This window comes from Meles meles, chromosome 4, assembly GCF_922984935.1.
Source record: "Meles meles chromosome 4, mMelMel3.1 paternal haplotype, whole genome shotgun sequence".
Taxonomy (NCBI): Eukaryota; Metazoa; Chordata; class Mammalia; order Carnivora; family Mustelidae; genus Meles; species Meles meles.
Window position 1 is genome coordinate 22,084,485 of NC_060069.1, and position 22,664 is coordinate 22,107,148.

Here is a 22,664-nt window from a genome sequence, read left to right on the forward strand (position 1 = left end):
ATTGAATTCTCCCTATGGGAAAGAACTAAGTTGTCTGATCCTGACAATTGCTGACGTACCTATGTAAGAAACACGTGAAGTGACGAACAGTTTCACTCTGCAGGTCTTCTGAAGAAGAGTATTTCCATTAAGGGACTGCCAGGCTGAGAGATACCCAGCAGGTCTATAATGCCAAGAGGAAAATTCCAGGTCTCCCACTATTCCAACATAAATCCCAACCCAGTCAAACCACAGCTCCTGCTTTCCCCTAAATATGCTGAGTCTGTTAAGAATTGAACTGAAGGAGAATTTCATTTTCACACTGTGGAGATGTACCAATGCTTGAAGTATAGAGAAATAAATTATATTGTATTGTGTGGAAATAAAGGCACTGACCATGCCATGGCAGTAGTGTGAACCTATTCTACTAATGCCCCATCCTCAGGTGTGTTGGGCCAAACCTTGGACTTCATATCTTAGCTATCGATTTAATGCCTCCTAGCTCCTAATGCAGCCTTCAATAAACAATGGCATTCCTTTAAGTATTTTTCCTATAAAGTGAGCACCATGTTAAGTTATCTCTGCAAATAGTGCTAGAAGGACACTGACAGATGGGAGGGTTCCTGCAATTCCCAGCATGGGCCAGGGGTAGGCAGTATAGGCATGAGGTGATCCAGGGGAACCCTCTTAGAATGCCACTCTATCACAGTCTCGTAAAAGGCTACCTGGAACAGATTCGAGGGGCCCTCAACAAGAATCAGCTCTCACTGTCAGATATGTGAGGCTATCTCGGACCTTCTGGACAAGACAATACTTCAGTTGGATGCATCCATGTAAGTGAGCCCAATGAAACCAACCGAGGAACTGCACAGCACACCCATACAAACTGTTGTTAAGTAATTATATTTTGGGATGATCTGTTCTGTAACAGTAGATAATCAAAACATATATTATTTCATCATCAAGTAATTCATCTAATTTCTTAATTATTCAATAAATTGTGTTTAAGAATAGGAGGACATTTCCTTTGGTCAAACCACCCCTCCCCCCGCCACCAGCAAAAACATGTTAAAGTAAAACATCTGACCATCCTGTAATCCCTTTCGCACTTACTTCTAATAGGAAATGTGGAATATTTGATATAATGCCTTGAATATCAAATGTTTAAAATGGCAAACTAGACAAATAATTCAGGTAAATGTGGAGAAAGACATCCACTGCTTACAGACCAATGTTTACTTGTAAAAAGGACTTTAAAAAGGTAAAGAAAAGGAGATGTAGAAACTGAAGATATATGATTTGGAATTACCAATCAAAAAAGAAGCAAGGACTTCCACTGACAAAATCAAGCATGAGAGAACTCCCTTTCTTGCTTTTTGTGCTGCTGGGTAGACATTATGGGGTGGAACACCATTAATAGATACTCTCTAGTGGTTTCTATCTTTCAGCTTCCATTTAAATTCGTGGGACCATGTGACCTATTCTACTGAGTCTTAAGATGTATTCAGAGTTCAATTTGTGTAAATAAATCCTGAGTTTGTTCAAAATTCACTCCTACCTCATCTAAGGGTCTGTGTGTGTGTATGCGTGTGTGTGTGTGTGTGTGTTTGTCTGTGTATTTATAGAGCCTTGGAGGGTCTGTGGGCAGAAAGGGTGATCTTATATATTATTCAGGTATATCTTATCCTGCTGGGCCACAGAGAAGCCATAAATAAATGCAAATACAGGTAAAAGCATCCCCACATCCCACCTGCTCAAGGCCCCAGTATGGAAAGTTCTCTTTCTCCAGGTTCCCTGTCTTTGCATGCTAAACACATACTCCTTCCCTTTCACACTCCTCAGCTGCTAGAAAAATCTTGATCCTTCCTAGTAACCAAAGCAGCCATTCAGGGAGCAAACATAGAGATAGGGAAGGAGAATGAACTATAAATAAACACAGCATAAGTAATTCTTCTCTATTGTAATTATTAAGAAATGAATCTGAGGGGGGCCCTGGGTGGCTCAGTGGGTTAAAGCCTCTGCTTTCGGCTCAGGTCATGATCCCAGGGTCCTGGAATGGAGTCCCGCATCGAGCTCTCTGCTCAGCAGGGAGCCTGCTTCCCCTTCTCTCTCTCCCTCTCTCTCTCTGCCTGCCTCTCTGCCTACTTGTGATCTCTGTCTGTCAAATAAATAAATAAATAAATCTTTTAAAAAATACTGTTAAAAAAATAAATGAATCTGATTCTTAGACACCATACAATCTATATAGTCAAATGAGTGCCATCCTTTCAAATTTTAGAGTCCAATTAGCAGATACCCATCACTGTGGTCTAATGAGCGCTTCCTATATGCCAATCCGGCATTGTTCCAAGCACGCAACCTGTACTACCTCACTTAATATGACAACAATCCTAGAAGGTAGGCACTATTAATAATCTCAGATTACAGATGAGGAAACTGCGACACAGAGAAATTCAATCATTTATAACTCTCAACAGTAGACCCAGGACTTAAACCCAAGCAGTCTGATTCCAGAGCCTATTCTCTCAATAATAACCCTACCAGTCTGCCTGCCAATTTCACATCCTTTTCCCAATTATGCTCTCATTCTTTAAAATTCTTCTTTAGCAATTTCCCTCAGGACCAATTTATAAGTCATAGAAGAACACTTGTCTCAATAACTTCTAATCATTCCACATTTTATTTTTTTTAAATGATAATATCCTGCACGATCCCATTAGTCACTGTTCTGGTAACTATGAAAGATATAAAGTAAATAAATAGAAAAAATACAGCAGACCTTGGCACAAAAGTACTTACTGTTTCAAACTAAAAATGTTCCCTTTAAGCTTCATGAAAGCAAAAGTCAGAAAAAATTCAAAAATATATTAGTGCTTTAGACCCTGATAAAAACACACATGGATTTTTCATCATATTAAAATATAGAATATGGAATATTTATACAATGGAATATTATTTACCCATTAAAAGGAAGGAAATCCTGCCATTTGCAACAACATAAATGAACCTAGGGGATAATATGCTAAGTGAAATAAGCCAGACAAAGACCAAAAAAAAAAAAAAAAAAAAAAAAAACTGATTTCATAAAAACTGAGAGTAGAGTGATGAGAGTGATGGTTGTTCAGGGCTGGGGAAGGGAGAAATGGGGAGATGTTGATCAAAGGATACAAAATTTCAGTTACAAGAAGAAAGAGTTCCAAGGAGCTAAGGTACAGTATGTGTCTGTGATTAATAATATGGTATTGTTTGCTAAAAAGTTGCTGAGAGTAGAGCTTGAGCATTGTTGCAAGAACAGAACAGAAGAAAGTTAACTAAGTGGATGGATGTGTTAATTATCCTGATCTTAATAATCATCCCATGATGTATATGTAAATCAAATCATTGTGTTGTATATTTTAAATATATACAACTATACGTGTCCATTTTCCCAATTACTTAATAAAGTTTTTAAAAAGGCATTTCAGACAAACAAAAATCCAGAATGACTCATTTTCACTTAAAATTTTTTTTCATTTTAATAACTCAAAATATTTATTAAGATTCTATAAGTCTGTTCTTCAAGCCCCAGGGAAACAGCAGTGAACAAAGTCAACAACAGCTCCACCATCATGGAGTTTGTGTTTTAGTGGAGAGACATAGGATAGATCAATTAAAATATGACATAATGTCAGATAGAGGCAGATGCCATGAAAATATAAAGCAAGAGTAAGGGATAGTCAGAAGGAGGCTGCTGTTTGGGGTAGGTGATCAGGAAAACCTCCCTCCAGGAGTGACATTAAAGCAGATACCAGAAGGAAGTAAGGACATAAACTCTGTGGCTAGCTGGAGAAAGAGAAATCATGTAGGAGCATCTTGAGGATCTGAAGGAACATCACAAGGGGAGAGAGATGGAAGATTAAAATTTTGTTACAGTCAAAAGAAGCAATTTTCTTTATGGCTCATTGTGTCAAGTACTGTTCATAACCATGCAAGTATTAGATCATTCATATAATAAATACTTTTTGTGAGCCTATAAAATACCAGACTCTGGGGTGGGGATAGTGGTGAACAAAATCATCCAGGCATCTCACAAAATAAGTGAAAATTTCAACCATATGAAAGAAAAGTGCATGAAGTATATAGACCAGGGAAAATACATGTTGGCTAGGAGGTTTCTCCAGAGAAGACAACACTCCAGCAGAGAGATGAAGGATGAAAAAGATTTAACCAGATGGCCAGTGGGGAGTATTCCAAGCAGAGGGAGCAGCATGTGCCAAGGCCCTGCGGTCAGTGGGAACACAGGTGCAGCAGCTAGAAATCAATAGAGTGAGGGCAGGGCTAAAGTAAAGATGATGACTCGGCAGGCGCTAGAACATGCAGTGTTGTGGGCTTGTAGCCACACTGAAGACTTGGTCTTTAAATAATGAGCACCTGGAAGTTACTGAACTGTTCTATGCAATTTAAGAGTTCTGAGTTTATTACCACATTTTTAAGAATGCAAGAGGTACAGTCAATTGTTGGGTGTGCTTCACTTTGTCTCTGCTTGTCCAAGTTTATCTACAGGTTTATTATCACCCATCCAATGGAAACATCCCCAGCTTTCCTTTAAATTACCTAATGTCATAATGTGAATGGGATTACACTAAGCAATAAAGTCTCAAAGAATTCCCATTCCAGGATTAGTCAAAGTTTTCCATTCGTTTTAGCTCATACTTTCTTATTACCCAGAAATCCCAAATAAGTGTTCCATGAAGAACATGCCTAAAATGTTTCTCAGAACTTCAAACTCTAAAATTTGCTCTGCAAATGCCATTGAAGATAGTGTGCAGTCTTGGACTCTGGAATTGAAGTAAGACATGCAGATAAAAACCAGAACCAAGGACCATATTTGGAGGTTATTTTCCATGAGAAGGATAACAATGACCTGCTTCATTATGAATCAAATCAGAGGAAGAAAAGGAGCTTTTATTGACCTTCTGTTCTAGCACAATCAGTCCAGTGTCCACAAACCATTTATCTAGCAGCTGAGCTATAGAATAAAGAATGCTCTGAGGCACTTCCTACAAAAGTAGATAAAGAGAACTTTCTTCCATTAAATAAGGTAATATTTGAGGAAGCAAAGGCAAAAGAAAGAAGAAAGGACAGGGGAACATCAGACTCATCAAATGCGTGGGCCTCCAGAAGGCAGGAACAGACATCCTATGTCTACATTAATAGTCACGGAGAAGTTCAGGATTATACAAAGATTATAGAATTTGGTGGGAAACACTTTGGGGATGGCTAAAAAGACAAATAAAGAAAAAGGCAGGAGGTATGAGACTCAGAGCAGGGAGGTATCATGAAATATATCTGCTTTATTTTTGTCCAATTCACAAACTCAGAAAATGAAGATACAAAAAATTCAAAAGGAACTGGACGTGTCACTCAGTTTATTAGGAAACGTCCTAATTTTGCATTCATTACTTGAGAGAATAACTAGCCAACAGAGTCAGAATCCTAGTAGGAACCCTGACACTACTCTGAATATTCTTGCAGGAAAGGCATTTTTAAAATAAGACTGTTACTTACAGAGAATTTCCACCCTCCCTTGAGAAGATTTATTCAGAGTCCTATCCCTGGAAATCAATTGCACAACAACAGAGTAGATTAAAAAAGAAGGTGGAAGGGTCTAGATGGCTTGACCTGCTGAATAAGATTTGAGAATATTTCCCTGAATGTGTTATGTCTACTGATGACTCTATCTGCTTGCTAATTTGAAAAGATTCAGACAAATGATACGTGATCAGCAAAAGAAGATTCTCACTGCCTAATAATTAATGGATTGTAAAGGAACCCTCAAAGCATGCTAAATAAGTTACAAGTGTTTCAATTCATCAAAATATAAACACCCATGTACCCAAGAAGCGACCAACGTTATAAACATAGGCCTAAGTATATTTGTCAGCATTTATTCATTCACTCAGTAAAATGTATTCAGCACCTATTATCTCCTGGGTGCCAGGATACGTATTGGTACACAAAAAAACCTTTCTCCTGTCCTTGAATGTTTACAGGAAGACAGAGAAAAACAGTCCTTTTTCGAGCAGGTACAATAAAATATTCCAAGTGTCATGGTGAGTAGCGAGTCTGTTAGTTTCTTCACAGATTCTTCAACAACAATAGCATACCTACTATGTGCCAAGGAACGTTTCAATTTATAAGTAATAAAAGTGGTCTCCATGAGGGGCAGAGTTACCCTAAAGACAATTTCTTGTTGTTATTTCAAACACACATAATGATGTATACTTGTGTACGTGTGTATTATCTGGGTAATTGAGGAAAACATTAAATAAGCTCCTTTTCCTAAAATCGTCTTTCCTTTGCAAGCCAACACATGAAACTAAAGCCCCAAACAGTTAGGTGTGCTGTTTGAGAACCATAAAATAATTGTCCTTACCAGGAATACAGGATTGTTCCAACAACAGACGTGAGTTTACTGTTTTCTTGTTTTTGCTTTGCCAGCCCAAAGTCAGCTATAATTCACAAAAAAATGCAATGTTATTATTATCATGGTTCCTTAGCTTTTGACATTCTGCACAATAACTATTAAAGTTCACAACAGAAAGCTTTAACCTTCTGTCAAAAAGCACCATGTGCCAATCTTCCACACTACTCACAGTCTTAATTAATCACATGCATACAATAGGCCACTGTGCTAGATATTATGAAATAATGAGATTTATCACTAAAAAGCTAAAATAAGTTTTGCTGACTGAAAAGTAGGGCAAAGTACTTATCGAACTTGTGGTTGCACTTTTTAGGTTATCTTTATAAGTTTCAAATAAATAAAATGAATCTGATATTTTGGCATATGCCAGGCATCACCTCATTTGGACAGAAAAAGAAAAAAAAAGCTAAAATAAGGCAAGCCTGAATAACCACCAGAGAAACCTGAAAATCTGATATTAAATGGCATCTAACTACTATCACAGTAAATAATGATAATGAGAATCATCTCAAAATATATATCAACAAACAATTTTGATTTTTAACTTAGAACACCAAATATTTATACTTAATATGAGCACTAGCTGTACTTTTTTTTTTTTTTAAGATTTTATTTTATTTGTTTGACAGAGAGAGAAAGAGAGATCACAGGTAGGCAGAGAGGCAAGCAGAGAGAGGGGTGGAAGCAGGATCCCTGCTGAGAGCTCAATGAAGGGCTCAATCCCAGGACCCTAAGACCATGACCTGAGCTGAGCCGAAGGCAGAGGCTTAACCCACTGAGCCCACCCAGGCGCTCAAGCACTCGCTGTACTTTTCTAAGCACCTTTAGATATTTCTCTTTTTTAAACCACTCAACAACTTAGGTCAAAGTGAAGGAAACAGATATTCTTCATAGCCTCTAACACTTTCTTTGAGAGATTTAATTACCAGGATTACACAAAAAGACAGTGCTGAACCAGCGCTGAACCAGCGCTGAACCAGCGCAAGAATTCAAGGTGCTATGCCGAATAAGATTTGGTATTCACAATATCACTTTCCACAGGGCACCAAACGTTTATAAAATTTTACTGCAATGTCCTTTTTTTTTTTTAAGATTTTATTTATTTATTTCTCAGAAAAGAGAGAGAGAGAGCAAAGCAGGGGGAGCTGCAGAGAGAGAGAGAAGCGGGCCCCCCACTGAACAGGGAGCCTGATATGGGGGCTCTCTATCCCAGGACCCTGGGATCATGACCTGCGCTGAAGGCAGATGCTTAACTAACTTAACTAACCAGGCGCCCCTGCAGTGAACTTTAATAAAGGTATTTGACCATGTGTCTATACTAGAAAGACATATGTCTTTCAGGTTCAAAATATTCCAAAGTAGTTAGACTTCAAACTAATAGTAATTCACATTATTAGTAACAATACCCATTTACTAAACAACTTTGAAATAACACAAATTGAGCTGCTTGCATGAATTGCCTAATTGAACACTGCTAGCAATCCTGAAAGACAGGTGTTATTATGGTTAGTGCAGCTTAGCACTTAAAGCAAGAACTCAGGAACTAGCCTCAGTTCAAATCTTGGCTCCATCATGTGCTACCAGAGTAACTCTGGGTAAATTATTTAATCTCCCTTTGTAGTAGTTTTCTGCCTCTAAAATAAGGATTATAACAGCATAAATAGTAGTAAATAGTATGACACAATAACAAAATCTGAATAAGTTAACATATATAAACTCAGAATAATACAGATTGAACAACTGATACTTATTATTCAGTCTTCGCAGCCACCCATTTTATAAATGAGAAAACTGAGGCTCAGGTTACTTAAAGATTGAGTAACTTGCCCCAAGGTCTTACAAGGAGAAATTAACAGTAAGATGTGAATCTGGCGTTTCTTAATTCTAAAGCCCCAAACCTTATCGAAACACAGGACTACCAACAAAGAAAAACCAGGCCCAGATGATTTCAATAACAAATTCTACCAAACATTTAAGGAATAAATATCAATTTTGCACAAACTCTACCAGAAAATAGAACACTTCCAAACTCATTTAACAAAGCCAAGATTACTCTGAGATCAAAGCCAAAGACATTAAAAGAAAATACAACCTGAGGGTTTTGAAGGGGCAGGGGTGGGAGGTTGGGGGAACCAGGTGGTGGGTAATAGGGAGGGCACGTATTGCATGGAGCACTGGGTGTTGTGCAAAAACAATGAATACTGTTACGCTGAAAAAAATAAATTAATTTAAAAAAAAAAAGAAAATACAGAACAAAATTCCCCATGGAAATACACACACACACAAAAAATATAAGCAAAAAATATATAAGCAAGTAAAATCTAGACATAGATAAATATAAGCAAGTAAAATCTAGACATAGATAAAAATGATAATACATAAGGGACATTATGCCAGAAATGCAAGGCTAATTCAACATTTGAAAGTCAATCATAGAGTTCACCAAATCAGCACATTAAAGAAGGAAAATCATATGATCATATGTATGAAAAGAATTTGACAAAATTCAACATCTGTTCTTTCCATAAAAGTATAAATAGGTATGTACTTCCTTAACCTGATAAAAGGCATCTATAAAAAGCTACAACTAATTCTCTACTTAATGTGAATATTTTTCTTTCAAAAACATGGGGCGCCTTGGTGGCTCAGTCATCAGGCCTCTGCCTTTGGCTCGGGTCATGATCTCAAGGTCCTGGGATAAAGCCCCATGTCAGGGCTCCCTGCTCAGAACCACGTTGGGGCTTCCTTGCTTCTCTGTTTTCACCCTGCTCCTGCTCTATCTCTGTCACTATCTCTGTCTCTCTCAAATAAGTAAATAAAAATATTTAAAAACAAAACAAAACAAAGCTGGATGTCAACTAGATTTGTTGTAGTGATCATTTTACTATATATACAAACATCAAATTATTATGTTTTACACCTGAAAGTAATAAGATGGCATGTGTCAATTATATCTATTAAAAAAGAAAACAAAAGGTGTGGCAAGCTTGTTAATATATTGCTATACACTTTGATGAGATTGCTACATTAACAAATTGTTTAATGTGCCTTTCATAACTGAATTCTTAAAATAAAGCAAAAACTTTTTTTTTCCTTCTGAAGAAGATAAAGACAAAGAAGAAGAAGATGGAGACAAAAAAGGAGGAGGAGAAGGGAACACACTACTACAATGGCAGAGAAACAAATATCCAGGAATAATATGATAAAAGACATGAAAGATCTATGCAGGGAAAATTATACAATTTTGTTACAGTCATTAAAGACTAAAATTAATGGAGAGAAACTCGAAGTTCATGGGTTAGAATTCTCAATATTACATAGATGCCATTCCTTCTAAACTAACTTATGTAATTCCAATCAAATGCCTCCAAATATTTTGGGTAGAATTTCACAAACTAAGTATAAAATTAACATACTTAATAGAAATAGAAACAAAAGGAGCCATGGATTTTGATAAAAAGACAAGATTTCCTATAAGATATTAAAAACTATTACAAGGTAGTATTAACTGAATGATACAAAAAGAAAAGAGAAAAACAAACAAGAAAGGCAAGAATGTTCCCTCTCACCATTCTTATTCAAGATTGTACTAGTGGTCCAAGCTGAAGTAAGTAAGCAAGCTAGTAAGTACGATACTTGCATACAAATCTTTGCAAACATAATTTTTAATTTCTTTTTTAACAAACTTGTTACAGTGAGATTACTGGATAATACAATAAGTGTATGGTTAAGTTTTTTAAAAACTGTCAAACCAATATATTTTCTCACCAGAAATGTATGAGTTCTAGTTGCTTCTAATGCCTACCGGCATATGGTATTATCAGATTTATTTATTTGCTTACTTATGTACATATTTATTTATTTATTTTGGATGTTTTTTCCCTCAAGTAAGCTCTAGGCTCAAGGTAGGGCTTGAACTCATGACCATGAGAGCAAAAGGAACAAGAGTCACTTGGTCTACCAACTGAACCAGCCAGATGTCGCTGTTGTCATTTTTTTTTTTAATTAACCATTCTAGTAAGTATGTAGTGAAAGTTCAGTATAGCTTTAATTTGCACTTCCCTAATGACTTATAGTTTTGAACATTTTTCATGTACTTATTTGTCATCTGTGCATCTTCTTTAGTGACATACCTTTTCAAAATGTTGCCCATTATTTGATTGGGTTTTTTGTTTTCTTATGATTGAGTGTTGGGTACAAATTCTTTATCAGGTATATGATTTGCAAATATTTTCTTCCAGTCTGAAGCTTGTCTTTTCATTCTCTTAATGTCTTCCATAGAACAGAGGCTTTAAGCTTTTGTGAATTTCAATTAATTTTTTTTTCTTTTATATATTGCAGTTTTAATGTTATAGCTAAGAAATCCTTGCCTAAAATAGTTCAGGCTATTCTGCTGAAAGGCCAGATAGAGTAGAGCAGCCTGCAGGATGAGAGGCCCAGCTGCAGCCAAACTCCAGAGCCTACCTGCCAGCCATGTGAGTGTCCATGCTTCACCCTGAGTCAAGGCTTCAGACGCAGCCCCAGCTGACAGCTTCACTGAATTCTCTTAAGACACCCTAAGCCAGAACCACTCAGCTAAGCTGCTCCTGGATTCCTGGCCCTCAGAAATGGTGTCTTCAGCTACTAAATTTCACAGCAATTTGTTACATAGCAATAACTAATACAACTGCTACCACCTTAGTCCAAACCGCCATGCATGTTCACGTAGACTACCACTCCCTCCAAAACATAATTCTCCATGCCGGAGCCAAAATGATCTTGGGAAAACCTAGAGCAGAGACTACCACTCACAGTTAAAGTTCAACAAAGACTTCTAATAAATACTAAGAATAAAACCCAAACTCCTACCAGGTATAGAAGGCCATATATTTCTGGGTTTTCAGAAAAGTCTTTCTTGACCATACTATCATAAATATTTGTCCCTTTCTTTAATACTTTTCTTTTACATTTGGTCCATATCTTTCATTATCTAATTTTTTTACATGTGTTTATACATCATTATAAATGATATATTTTTCTAATTTTTTTACATTATACTGTCATTTAAAATCATTTAAAATCTTTAATCAAATTTCATCAAAGATTACCAGACATGTTACATGCCATGATTAGCTTTCTATAAACAACTTTGCTTTCTGTATACAAATCAATGTCAATGAAATAAAAAATAAAACTGTGTATGAGGAAAAGAACTTTATTAACCTTGTTTCCAACTTTATTCCCAGACTTTGTCAGCTTAATTAGCGGCAAAGAATGAATTGTGTCTAAGCAAACACTGAGAAGAGCTGCAGTGTCCAAGGGACTTGGCCTTAAAAATATTAGAGATCTAGATTTTATCCATGAACAAAATGTTGAAAAGAAGTCATAATATAAAATAGCAGCTCCCAGTAACTTCCTCAAGTTTTATCATCTTCAAGAAATTGGCTCAGTTTATTGGTCTGCTTCATTCTTGGAAGCCTTATCAAAATTCTCCACAAGATCCGGAACTTCCTCATCCTCCTCCTCTCTGGTAACAAGTGGTGGTTTTCCATCCACATACTGTGTGGGCAGAGCTTCAGCCAGTCTTTGTAAACTAGTCAGACTGTCTGCACCAAGTTTGTTGAAGATAACTGGGTAGCATTTCTATTAGCTGCTCTGTCTCAGTACGGCCTGTAAGGGAGAAAGTGTTCACCACCAGGGCTTCCCGAACTTTCAGGTTGTGAAAGTGGATTTCTGTTCCTTGGTTTGTGAACACATTCACTTCTTCAATACCAGAGATATTGTTTGCCCCTAACTTCTTAAAGGAGACTTAAGCTTTTTATCATCCGCTCTGGAGTTCTATGAACCATCTTTCGGGGGCAGTTCCTTTCCCACCAATGTGTACTTGTGCTTGCAGTGTGGTGAGTTTCTCCTGATTTGTGATAGTTTCTTTGATCTTGTTGGAGCAAAAATGGGACCGTGAGGGTGACAAGGGGTCTGTCTTTGTTTAATATTCATTTATGTATTTAGTGTTTATCATTCTTAACTAGTATGCAAGATCCATACTTTGTGTTATCACTGTATATTGACAGAGCTATATCTTTTGATAAATATATGGATACATAGTTGACCCTTGAACAATATGAGGGTTAGGGGTGCTAATGGCCAGCACAGTCAAAAATCCATATATAACTTTGATTCTCCCAAAACTTAACTACTAACAGTCACCTGTGGACCAGAAGCCTTATAACATAAACAGCCAACAAACATACTTTGTACATTATGAGTATTATGTATTGTATTCTTACAATAAAGTAGACAAAAATGATATTAAGAAAATCATAAGGAAGAAAAAATACACTTACAACCCTGAACTGTATTTACTGAAAAAAAAAATCCATGTATAAATGGACCAGTGCAGTTCAAACCCATGTTGTTCAAGGGTAAAATATATATGTATATCTATCTATCTATCATCTATCTAAATATCTAATTTTCTAATTATATATCTATCTGCCCTCTCAGTTCAGTAGCAGTAATGAAAAATAGTAGAGGGTTAAGTTTTACAAAGTATTTTTAAGACTATTCACAAGTTAAGGGCACCTGGGTGGCTCAGTTGGTTAAGCATCTGACTTGATTTTAGCTTAGGTCATGATCTCAAAGTCCTGGGACCGTGCCCCATATTGGGCTCCACAAACAACAGGAAGTCTGCTTGAGATTCTCTCTCCCTCTCCCTTTACCCATTCTCCTCTGCTCAGGCTCTCTCTCTCAAATAAATAAACAAATATTTTAAAAAGGACTAGTCATGAGTTAGACGGCTTGCTTTAATCTTCCCATTACTCCTTGTGTGTATTGGAGAAAATTAATAGAAATAGTATAGCATATCACTATTTTTAGGAGCTCACTATAACTTTTGCACACATAGACTTCATGTACTTACAATCTAAAATAATCCTTTAACTTTTAGTCTTAGTGCTACATAGAAATTATCTTGTTTTTATAAAAATACCATTGATTTTGAAAGACAAAAACTAAGGAGTTGTACTTACAAGGGTTCTACTCACTCTATGTAATGTAGATAATGGCAGAGACTCAGATGGATGTCTACAAAAACACAGGTAGTTGAAAAGTATTCATAAAGAGAACAAAAGCTAATATTGTTTGGCCATTTGGCCCATTTGGTAGTCGTGGTAATGTTTCTATTACTCTTTCTACATTCATGATCATATTAGGAGCAGAGGAAAAGGATTTATTTCAGAAACCATTGTCATAAAAGCATTCATGTGCTATTATAGAAATTCAAAATGACAACAGATGACATTTTACATATGGCACATTATGCCTAAAAAATCAGTAAAAAAAATCTCTCCTTTGATAAAATGAATGATACAGGAAATGCTAAAACTGTAGCCTGTTTGTGCTACAGCCTATAGCTGTCAACCTTCAGATAGAAAATGCGTGTGGCCTCTGGTTGAGTGCTTAGATTCTTGCTCTGTCGTTTACTATCTGTGTGACATTGGATCCACAACTCAACTACTCTGTTTTCTCCAAAAGAACCTATGAAATTTATCTTTTGCAAGGAGTCATAAGGTATTTCCATCCCTCTCCATAGGGCACTTTCACCCACCACCTGTCTCAGTAGCTCCCAAATTCAAAGCCATGCCAGTTCAATCCCAGTTATAGGCAGCACCTGGCCCTTCATACCCCAGACTGAGCTCATCATTCACAGTCACCCAGGATACCCCAAGCAGCAGATGGCATCTCATCTTCCCCATTTTCTGGGCTTGAAATCTCTGCCTCTTCCCTGTTGCTCCTATATTTACTAACTCCTCACCTCTTGTATCTGACTCTTTCTTTTTATTCTGTGACCATAGTTTAAATATACCAGGAGCTCAGGCCCTCCCTTTTCCTGCAAGAACCTAGGTGCATCTCATTAGAAAACTTTTCTTTCTAATTCATTCCACAGGAATTACCTACCAATCCCTATCTTCATTAAAGCAAGCCCCCATATAAGTGTCAGAATGTTTCCTGACTGCTATTGTTTATAAAGTTTCCAGCTGCCCTAGGCCTTCAATACTGTCCCTTTACTCACTGATTCATCCATTTCTCCCATAACCAGATCAGAAACTATCCATATTGACATAGCCCATAGGGACCAATGGTAGACATACACATTAAACAAAGTATCACATATATAAATTTATAATTGTGGTAGGATCACTAAAAATCAGGTAGATCTATAATACTATGAGAGAGTAACACAGAAAACACAGCAGTTCAGGAAAATCTGTGACAAATGGTGATTGAGGGAATACATAACAGAGGACAAGAGTTACCTAGGTAAGAAGAGAAAGTGGAAAAGAGATATCCAGCAGAGGAACCTGCATGTGCAAAAGTCCTGTGATCAAGGAAACATGATCCATTAAGGAACTGAGGGAAAGTCCTGTGATCAAGGGAGCATGGTCAATTGAAGAACTGAAAAAAAGGCCAGGTTGGTTGGGAGGGTAGACAATGAGGGGCATGGCCAGATGATGTAAGACCCTGCAGGCCATGTTCAGATGACAAATCCCTGTCAATATTGCCCAAATTAAAATGTCCACCTCAACAAAACTATTGGATTCCTCCAATTCATTCAACACAGTTCTTGATTATGAGCCCCCCATGCCCACCAGGATGTCTTCTTTACCTGAATTGATCTTTCTGGGGGAATACTATAAAGAGAGTTGATGAAGAGATGAACACTAGAGCCAGATGTAGTTCATCCCTGGTACTGTCAACCTATTAGCTAGGTGATTTAAGCGAGTTTTCTAACCTCTCTAACTCTTTTCATTATCTGTGAGAATGGGAATGTGCCTGAGAAATTGAATGAGGTAATGAACATATAACTTTCCTCCCATAGTAAATTCTTAAGAGATGTAGCTATGGGTGGTTCCTCTTTTCCTTCAAAGCACAGCTAAAACTTTCACCATGATAAAAATGTCTTTTCTGAGTAAAATAAAAATGATGAGTGACTGTGACAATTTCAGGAAATGATCGGTTGAAATCTCTATAGTGCCAGGCAATGACAGAGGCAGCTACATGAACACTACCGTATAATATTTCAGAAAGATATCCATCTTGTAACCTCTCCCATCTCTCTACCTCTCGGCTCTTTCCTTCTGCCTCAGTAAATGAAGGCCAACTTCCAACTTCCACAGTGACAAGATCATCAGTAATATCCTCTCCAGGCAGGGTTCTGTGGGGGAAATATGGGGTTCTTGGAAAGATGCTCAACAAACCCCTGCCTCTTTGGCACTTCCTCCTCTGAAAGCCACTCAAATTCCTAGGGTGAGCTCTTCCACTGTGCCACCCACCCTTCCAAAGCTTCCTTCCCCAGGGCAGGCCTTTCCCTGGATGAGAGACAGTAAATGTATTTCCCTTTCTCAACGGCATCATTATTTGATTGCTTTCTTTTGATAGAATCATCATCAAAAAGAGTTGTAGGATGAAAAATTCATCTCCTGATATAAAAGTACTTTCTGAATTCTAGGTAACTCCATATCTTTGATACGCAAACATCATTTCACTCTAGGACATCTACCAGTAGACTAGATTCTCAGGGGAAACCAGTGTCCTTACTAAATATGGACTCTTCTAAAATCACTTTCCAATGTGGGCTTTGTTCTGGTTACTATGACTTGGAATAATGAATGAAACTTTTAAACACATGGTTCTAATATTAAACAGGAATACTAAGGGTCAGATTCTTATAAAAACAGGAAGCCAGGCTCTTCCTCTTTCTTATTCTCCCTCTCTCTCTCTCTCTCTCTCACACACACACACACACACGCACACACACACACACAAACACACACACACTGTTTGTGGCATGATTATAGAGTTTAAAAGGCTCCAGTGGCTTCAGTACACTTGGGAGGCTGGGCAGACTGATCAGATGTGTAGTAGCAGGCACTGTTGAATTAGTCTGTGTAAAAATAGGCACTCCTACCCACTCACCATGCTGTTTCAGAGAACACACTTTGGGAAAACTCACACAATGAAAAAAAAAAACATGTCCAGAACACATCAGATTCTACCCTTTACATTAAATATTCCTCAGAGAACTAAATCATAACCCAATGTGCCCATATGAAAACACACACTAAAATAAATTTTATTATCCTGGTCCTTTGGTGCTTTTATAGGCCATATAAATCCAGCACTGGAAAGATTTTAGTTCCAATTTTTTCCTATGATGGTAGACATCCAAGCCACCCTTATTCACTTATGCAGTCAACTAAGGTGAGTCCCTCCCACCAGGAGAGCCTAACAATCATCTGGTCAAGATCATCATCATCCTGAAATCTTTCTTGGGACTACCATTCTCATCTTTTCCTGGAAGCCAACTGCTATTCAAATCTCAGAATTGCAGAATCACCCACTGGCGGTGTGAGAATTTCAGAAAATTTTTTAGAAATTAGATTTGACTATTTCCCTACTTCACATGACCTAATAGCAATATAAGGTGGGCTTGACAGAAAATATTCTTGTTTTCCTAGGGACATGAAGGTAATTTGTTGAATGAGAGAAATTCTAGAAATAGTGTGGCTATCCTTACTACACAGATGTTACACGACGGTATGCAACATGAGTGACTCAATAGTCTGTAGTCTTTTAAGAACACTCAAAGCTCCGTGTTGGCTTAGATTCAAAAATATACTATATCTGGTTTATGAGAAGTAAACCACACAATGTGTTCAAAGAAAGATCAAGAGACCTACAAAAGCTAAAGACTCATTATGTGCCTACTTAGCTAGGAGATTTTGGAGGGGTATGAGATAATATGCATAGAAGGACTTTGACTTCCCTGTCGGAATGGTAACACTAATTCATTTTTCCTTAATGACGTAGATTTCTCAGCTGCAGCTGAACCAACCAATAACAATTAAAATCCACTAATCCTCTAGAAAACAATTAAAATGCCAAGACTCTAGCAATACAAGAGAAGTCTAATTTGATTTCTCAAACTTTATTGGCACTCAATAGAGTAAATTCCTTCATACTTTGGGTTACATTATTCACTGCGATGCCAATGGGAATTGCTTGTAACTTTCCCCATTTATGCACCTGATTTCACTTTTTTTTTTTAAATATTATTTATTTATTTGACAGAGAGAGATCACAAGTAGGCAGAGAGGCAGGCAGAGAGAGAGGAGGAAGCGGGCTCCCTGCGGAGCAGAGAGCCCGATGTGGAGCTCGATCCCAGGACCCTGGGATCATGACCTGAGCTGAAGGCAGAGGCTTTAACCCACTGAGCCACCCAGGCGCCCCACCTGATTTCACTTTAATCCTCATTTCCTCTTATATTAAACACTCTTCCCACAAAGTCTTAACTGTCAAGGTCAAGATCTCAAAACCAACTAGCTTCCCTAATCATCATTTTTCATTTGTAACTGGTTTCTAAATATTTCTACCTGGGTATATTTTAGTTCATTTGTTCATACATTCATTTGTCTATCCATGTAGTCAATAAATATTATAAAGTGCTTTCTGAGAAAAAAAGTAAAGAAAACCAGTTTCCTTTACCTCAAGGAGGGAATGGCAATAAATCACTGCCCTATGTGCTGAGAAAGACAAGCCTGCTATCCTTAAGGAGCCCAGAAATAGCACCTGTCAGATGTGGCCATCAAAGATGCCACCTGGAGGAATGGCATTTAAATTGAGTAGCAGAGGGCATTCTAGGTAGAGAGAACACAATGTTGGAAGTCACAGAGGTATAGGACCACAGCATGGTCTGTTCAGGAGGGAGCAATTTGTCCCATGAGGCTAGAGTAAAGAGCAAAAGTGAGATCATGAAGAAAGGAGTTTAAGCACCCTAAGGAATGTCATAGGGAGCTACCTAAAGGACTTTAATCAGGAAAGGATATGATCAAATTTCTAAAGCAGTATGTCCAAACCCTTACACCTTAAATCCCCTCACCCAATTCTCTGGTGTCACAATCTTCACAAACTCAGACTCTTTCTCACTGTTCTCACACCTCATTGACTAAGCACAAAATCTTTTAAATTCTGGGTCTCAAATAATTGATGAATCTAATCCTTCTGCGATATCCTCTTCTGCTGCTGCCATAGGTGAAGCCCACATTACATCTTCCTTGGAAAACTGCAAGGGCCTTTGGCAGCAAATACTGAGGACTAGCTCTCAAAAAGCCATTAGGGGTGCCTGGGTGTCTCAGTTGCTAGGCGTCTGCCTTTAGCTCTGGTCGTGGTCCCGGGGTCCTGGGATCAAGTCCTGTATCGAGCTCAATGCTTCCTCTGCCTGCTTGTGTTCCCTCTCTCACTGTGCCTCTGTCTAATAAATAAATAAAATCTTAAAAAATAAAAGAGCCATTAGCCACCCCTTTATCCCTTTCTTAGCCCCAACTATAGAGGCTGAAAGCTCACCTAGACAGCCTCCCTTATATCTGGGGGTGGTATCATGACTTGGCTTTGGCCAACACAAAGTAAGACATATAATGGGACTGAAAGATTTTCTTTAATGATAAAAGGAAATAGCCATTTGAAGAACAGAATTGGCTTTTTTTTTTTTCTTAACCAAGCTGCCATCCTACTTCCTATCTGAAGCTCTGGCCAATCTGCTGAGGATATTGGAGGGAAAAGATAGAAATGCCTAGATCATGGTTGACCTCCTTGAATTGTTAAACCAGCACTAGAACTGCACACCTCCAGACCCCTTGTTATGAGATCATTACATGTCCTTACAGCATAAGTCATTGTCATTCTGGCTTTTTGCATCCAAACAGATCTTAACTGATACATCTTCTGAATTGGGGATCTGTCTTCAGTCTTTCCCTATGGTGACCCTACCCTGCCATTCCAATTATCCTCCACATTCTATATCTGATCACATTATTTCCATTCTAGAAACTTCTAAAGATAAATCTCTGACTAAACATCAATGCCCAAGCTCCTCACCCACCAAAGTCCCTATTGTCTTGACACATTGAACATCACGCCAGTGCCTAGGCACACTGTACCACTTCAGTTCTCTAACCTTTTGTATCGCCGTAGCCCATGCCTGGAATTCTTTCCTGCTCAACTTCTCACCTGAAGGCCCCACAGACAGAGTCAATTACATTTCCCCTGCACCTGAAAGTTGTGACAGTCCACATTCTCTGGGGAGGAGGAACATATCTTCACCTTTTTAAACTTGACTTGCTTTGACCCATGAAGTCAGGGCAGAAGTTTTAAAAAAGAGCAGAGGTATGGTTGCCATGCTTTTGCTTCCCTGCCTCTGCAATGTTGAAGCAGGTGTAAAGGAGCTTCAGACAGCTTGGGTCTCTGAGCACAGCTCCCTTAGTGGCCGACATCACACACAGAGTATGAGCGAAGATAGAAACCTTGCAAATGTTTTCTTTTCTTTTTTAAAAATATAAAGTGTGTTATAAATTTCCACTTATTTATTTATTTTAAGTACTCTCTACACCCAACATGGAGCTGAAACTCAGGACAAATGTTTTCTTTTGGTGGGCAAATGTTTTCTTTTCTTTTTTAAAAATATAAAGTGGGTTATAAATTTCCATTTATTTATTTATTTATTTTAAGTACTCTCTACACCCAACATGGAGCTGAAACCCAGGACCCAGAGACGGAGAGTGGCATGTTCTTCCAACTGAGCCAGCCAGGTGCCCCAAGGACAGCTTCTTCTGTAAAGGGCCAGACAATAAATAGTTAAGGCTTCAAGAGCCCTAACATGTGATTTTTGTCATATATTCTTCTTCTTTTTTTTTTTAACAATGATCTAGAAAAATAAAAGCCATCATTAGCTCACAGAACATTAAAAAAAACAAGCCACAGCTGGATTTGTCGCACAGGTTATGGTCTGCCACTGTTTTAAGCTGCTGAAACTTTCAGGTCACTTGTTACTGCAGCATAACCTGACCTATCCCAACTAATATAATAGTATTTTTTTAATATAATAGTATTTTGCATAGACAACTTTCTTGTTTTTATTACCCTGAAATGCAACTAGAAGCTCCATGAAGATAGCGACCATGTCTGTCATATTTGTCTTGTTCACTGCTGAATGTTGCAGCTCAGGAATTAACTGCTGAGCACAGAACTCAAAGTCTTCCCCATAAGACTGAGATTTCAAGGGACAGAGGACATGACTTTCATCTAATATCCACCCCTCCATGCCTGGCACATGAAGGCATTCAATAAGCACTTGAGTCTTTGATAAATGTTCCACTGAACCAAGTATTTTTCTGTTGTTATTACCAGTAGCAACAGCCAAATAACATTTAAGAAACATGCAGAAATGTGCACAGCCTGTTTGGTTGCAGGACAAACATGTGACCTCTTGAGTCATGCACTAAAGCCCATGTCTGAAATCTATTACCACAGTTGAGTTTTGTTTTTTCCTTTTCCTTTTCTTTTTTTTTTTTCCTTTCCTTCTTCTTCTTTTTTTTTTTAATTTGGGATCGGGGAGAAAATGAGAGCATAAGAGGCTTTTATTAAAATGTGGGTATTTGAAAAGGTCAAGAAATGTGAAATGGTGGGTCTGCGAACAAGCTATTTTTCCAACAGATCCCCTCCTTCAGAGCCATTCTATAATGGGATAGTACAGTGTAGGTCTTTCTTGACCTGCTGAAGCACTTAGAGGTGACCTTGACTATACTTTGCTTAGTGTGCTACTGACTCAGGTCTGTTTCCTTGTGTGGCATCCAAGATTGCAAATAAGTGCAGAGGCAAGACCTGGACATGTTTCACAGAACAAGTCATTAAAATATACAGTCTTTTAAATGGAAATATATTTGGACATTAAAATTAAATACCATTTGTAAAACCACACAAACCTAAATATTAGTATTTAACATAAAGTTAGTACTTTCTACTCTGCTGCCTCATGAAGGCAAATTCCCAGCTAGTGTGCTTACTATAAATAATTGCACACCAACCTCAATTTGAAAACATCTAATTCATCTACATTAAGAAAAAGAGAAGAAGAGGGAAATTTGATTTTTCTCAAACTTTTTTGTCTGGTTACATTTTCAGTACATTTTGTCTCATGGATCTTAAACATCACTTGTCAATTCTGTGTATCTTTCCTGGGAGTAAATAAGCCTTCTAGCACAAGAGAAGAAAAAATAAAATATGACAAGACTGCCCCTTTGTGGTGACATGATTTCATACACAACCCAGCCTCTTTTTATAGGCTCTATGAATGGCAGCTTTATTTCAACCTCCCAAAATATGGGCATCTTCTATATTTGGTTTCAAATTAATGCTAGATTTTAATTAAATGATACCCATCATAAAAATAAAAGTCTCTAAAGTCAACATTTATACCAATAGTGATAGACACTGAAAAATATTTTCATCACTATTACATTTAAAATATCTTTAAGTCTTTAAGTGATATTAAGTCTCTTTGGATTATCTTTTTAGTCATAAAATCATTTTATACTCATTGAAAAGGACAATAGCACATCAACATCCTGTCCACGTAACTGTTTTAATGGAAAGAAACTAGATTAAGGTAAGATTCTGTTCTGAGGTATATCACTGATTCTTATTTGAAACTAGAAAAATATTGCCTCATTTAATGCTAAAAAGTTTTAAAAGCTGAATATAATTTTTAAGTTAGTAACACTCAAGTATAAGTCTAATAAATATTAACCAAAAAAAGGCTGGGCAGAATGGTGATGAGGGGCAGGACAGAGAAAAAGAAAATAAAAGTTTATTTTTCCTTGTAAACAAAGTAACTTTTTTTCTGGGAGTCCTTCACAATTTGAGTACAAGCAAAAATATTTATTTTTTTTTAAAGATTTTTATTTATTTATTTGACAGAGAGAGATCACAAGTAGGCAGAGAGGCAGGCAGAGAGAGTGAGAGGGAAGCAGGCTCCCTGCCAAGCAGAGAGCCCAATGCGGAACTTGATCCCAGGACCCTGAGATCATGACCTGAACCGAAGGCAGCGGCTTAAACCACTAAGCCACCCAGGCACCCAAAAATATATATTTTTTTAAAGATATAGAGTATAATGAAAGTGGGATATTTTGTTATATCTAATGTATAGACCTAATAATATAACAGGCTTGCCCATTTGGGTTTAAAAGGTAGATTGACTGGGACTCATGGGTGGCTCAGTCAGTTAAGTGTCTGCCTTGGGTTCAGGTCATGATCTCAGGGTCCTGGAACTGAGTCCCACAATGTTCTTCTTGCTCAGCAGGGAGCCTACTTCTCCCTTTGCCCATTGTGCCCCCTGCTTGTGTGCTCT

At 37.7% G+C, this 22,664-nt stretch overlaps 1 protein-coding gene across 7 annotated transcripts in view; it reads right to left on the reverse strand.

The window, feature by feature from the left end:
• Positions 1 to 22,664, reverse strand: part of NEK10 (NIMA related kinase 10) — a 227,445-nt gene that overhangs the window by 125,994 nt on the left and 78,787 nt on the right. For all 7 annotated transcript variants that reach the window (XM_046002046.1, XM_046002044.1, XM_046002042.1 and 4 more), the window contains one exon: positions 6,395 to 6,470. In XM_046002046.1, the coding sequence (XP_045858002.1) occupies positions 6,395 to 6,470 (76 nt within the window). The remainder of the gene's footprint in view (positions 1 to 6,394; positions 6,471 to 22,664) is intronic.